General features: G+C 69.9%; 1 protein-coding gene across 1 annotated transcript; it reads left to right on the forward strand.

Annotated features, from left to right (window-relative positions):
* Positions 1-1,399: 1,399 nt before the first annotated feature.
* Positions 1,400-2,287, forward strand: EMIHUDRAFT_229081 (hypothetical protein; the record flags this gene model as incomplete). Its single annotated transcript, XM_005786345.1, has 4 exons — positions 1,400-1,489; positions 1,562-1,699; positions 1,865-2,180; positions 2,277-2,287. 4 exons carry the CDS (start codon positions 1,400-1,402, stop codon positions 2,285-2,287), a joined length of 555 nt encoding a protein of 184 aa, XP_005786402.1.
* Between the last annotated feature and the right edge of the window lie 1,081 nt (positions 2,288-3,368).

Here is a 3,368-nt window from a genome sequence, read left to right on the forward strand (position 1 = left end):
GGCGGCGAGCTCGGCGACCCGCCGGCTGCGGAGGCGAGGGCGCCGGAGGCGACGATCGGCTTGGGGGCGGGCAGCTTGGGCGCGGTGGAGAGGGCGGCGGGGGCAACGGGGGTGGTGCCAACGGCGGCGGCGGAGAGGGCGGCGGCGGCGACGGCGACGGTGGTGGCGGCGACGGGTGAGGAGAGGGAGGCGGTGGGGATGGAGGTGGCAGGCTGGGCGGCGGCGAGGGCGGCGGCGGGCTCTGACGGAAGCGGCGGCGACGGTGGTGGAGGCGAGGGCGGCGGCGGGGCGGGCGGCGGCGGCGATGGCGGTGGTGGCGAGGGAGCCGGCGGCGAGGGCGGCTGCGGACTTGGCTGCGGGGGGCTCAGCGCTTGGCGGCGGACGCGGGGGCGGCGGCGACGGGGGTGGCGGCGAGGGCGGCGGGCTCGGCGGCGATGGCGACGGCGGAGGCAGTGAGGGAGGCGGAGAGGGTGGGGGTGGCGACGGCCGCATCGCCCTCAAGAGCGCAAAAGCCACAGCACGGCCCGGCGCCGCTCCCGCGCTTCTCAACAGAATTCCATCAAGAATTCCGCTCGCCGTGCGCCTCGGATTCTCTCTCCCCGTAACATGCGAGGGGCTGAGCTGTAAAGGTTTGGACCATCCGCGTGTTATCAAAGCGAGACGACGCACACACTGCGGAAATTCGCACTCACCCCCCACTGTCGCCAGACTGTGAGAGGCTATAGGGGAGGAGGGTGGGAGACCATAGCTCCCGCGTTCCCGTCGGGCTCCAAAGCAGGCATAGCACAAGCCGTAACACCGACGGGTGGTGCTATGCGCTTGCGAAACACCGACGGCAAACGTAAATTCGTGGGCGCCCGACGGAATTAATCCCGATTAGGCGCCCGCGACACACTGAATACCCCGGGCGGGCCTCCGCTCCGGGGCTGCTCTATCTCCATTGTCTGCACGCAACCATGGTTATGCCCCTACTGTGTGAATACGTTTTCCACGTAGAGCTCTATTCCAAATGACCTCCCAGAGGCCTGTATTCTGCCGTATTCCACCCGTATTCCACGTATTCCATGGAATACGCCGTATTCCAAAAATGGACGTATTCCGTATAAAATTTTCTTCGCTCCGCGAATTCACACAGTAGGGCTTATGCCCTTCACAGCCTTGTTATTGAGAAGAAAATACCTCCGATGGCGCTGTGCGCTGGCCTGTGAGAGGTTGACAGATAGGGTGATAAGAACGAGAACCTCGCATACGACGACAGTGAGGGTGTGAGAGACAGACCCAGGGAAGGTCTTTCACTACCTTACAGCCCCTGCCCGAGCTCAGGCTCGACAGAGGTCGGTTTGACATTGCGCGCAGCGTTCCAGCCTTGCGCGCTCATACAAATTGCGTGGTTGCGGGGATGGGGAAGACCTCCTTCAAGGACCTCCTCGCGAAGGGAGGCAGTAACCCGCTTGTCAACCTGCAGAGTCTCAAAGACCAGCGCCGGAAGGTGGACGAGCTCAAGCAGCGCGAGCGCGCCGCCGCCGCCGCCGCCGCCGCCGCCGAGGAGCCGCCAGCCAAGCGCCGCGCCATAGCTGCTGCCGCGCCGCCTGGGGCGCGAGCGGTTGCCGCGCCGGCCGACGCGCCCGCCGGCTTCCTCGCGTGCGCCTCCTTTGCGGGCGCGCGGCCCGGCTACACCTTCAAGGCGGGTCCGGCGGGCGTGGGCTATTACCTCGAGGACGCAGAGGGCGCGGCGGGCGGCTCGTCCGCGGGCGGCCGAGCGTCCGCCGGGGCGGTGGCGGCAACCGCCGAGGCGGACGACGCGGGCGCGGGCGCGGGCGGCGCGGCGCCCTCACTGCCGGGCGGCTTCTTTGACAATCCGCAGGAGGACCCGTCCAACCGCGGGAGAGAGGTGGCGGCGACGAACAAGGAGCAGCAGCTGCGCGAGGAGATGGACGAGTTCAACAAGCTGGTGCGCGCCGACATCGAGACGGCGAAGGCCAACGACGCCGAGGAGATCGAGGAGGAGGCAGACCTGAGCCAGCTGCAGGCGCTGCAGGAGCAGGTGCAGCTGAGCAAGCGGGTGGACGGGCTGCACGACATGCGCCAAAAGGCGCTCGTCGTCGCCGCGCGCGTGGCGCAGGAGGTGGCCGCCACCAAGGCGGAGCGCGCGGCCGCAGCCGCCGACGACGGCGATCCGGGTGCGGCGCCGTCAGCCGCGCGCGAGGAGGAGGAGGAGGAGGACGACGACGACGAGGACGACGGCGGGCTGAGCTCCCTCGACTGGCGCGCGCGAGGGTTCGCTTAGCCATGCTCTCCGGGGCGGCTTCCGTAGTAGCAATGGGGCAATACGCTGGCGCTTCGCCGCGAGCGAGCTGGCCGGGGGAGCTGGTCTGCGTGGTGTCGCGCGCGGTGTGAAGTGTGTCGCTCGATGTGTCGTGGGTAGTAGCACCGTGGCACGCATTTACCATTTTCTGGGCGGGTAAATTCGAGAGGGCGAGTCTGGACGAGGTCTGCGACGTCTTAAGCACGTACATGCGCTGCTTGGCCCGCGCGGCGAGATACGCGAGCTGGGCAGCTGCGCCGCAGCGCACTCTCACTCACACCACTCTCGACGTCGCGAGGGGTCTGCGCTCCTGTCGCACAGTCGCGCTTACACCGTGCGAGCAGGTCAGTCGAGGTCCTCGAGGTGGCGGCGCAGGCGCGCCTGCACCATCCGCAACCCCTCGGAGCCGGCCGTCGCGGCGAGCCGCTCCGCGGCGGCGTGCACCAGCTCGTCGACCGTCGCCCCGAGCCTCTTGAGCTCGCCGGGCTCGCACCCGGAGTCGAGCCGCGCCTCCACCAGCTGCGCCGCCGCCTCGGAGACCGCGTCGAGCGCGGCCGCGTCCTTGGTCCACTCGGTCGAGGCGCGCCTGCGGGAAGGCTCCGAGAAGGCTCACGCGGGGGACTGCCAAGGCCGGAGCGAGCCCGCGGCGTCGAGGCGCGCAATGCGGCGAGGTGGCCGAGGAGGAGCGGCGCCGCCTCCGCCGGCCCGCCGCACTTTCGCTCGACGTAGAGCGCCGTCTGCCAGTGCTGCGCCGCGCCAGGCTGCGCGGCGGTGTAGAGACCGAGCAGCGTCCGCAGCTGCGGCAGCAGCCGGCGCGCGCCCGTCATGTCTGCGGCGCGCGTGTCCTTGACCACCGCGTCAGCCAGCACGGCGGCGAGGACCGGGTCGGGCGCGCCGCCCGTCTCGAGCGCGCGCCGGCCGCGGAAGATCGCCTCCGAGTACATGCTCAGGTCGGCGGCGAGGGCGGCGGAGCTCTTCCAGAGCTCGTGCTTCTCGCCGCGGAGGCGGCACGCCTCGCGGAAGGCGCAGAGCGCCTCGCGCGGCTGCCGGAGCTGCCCAAAGA

This window comes from Emiliania huxleyi (genome assembly GCF_000372725.1).
Source record: "Emiliania huxleyi CCMP1516 chromosome Unknown EMIHUscaffold_152, whole genome shotgun sequence".
NCBI classification, from domain to species: Eukaryota; Haptophyta; order Isochrysidales; family Noelaerhabdaceae; genus Emiliania; species Emiliania huxleyi.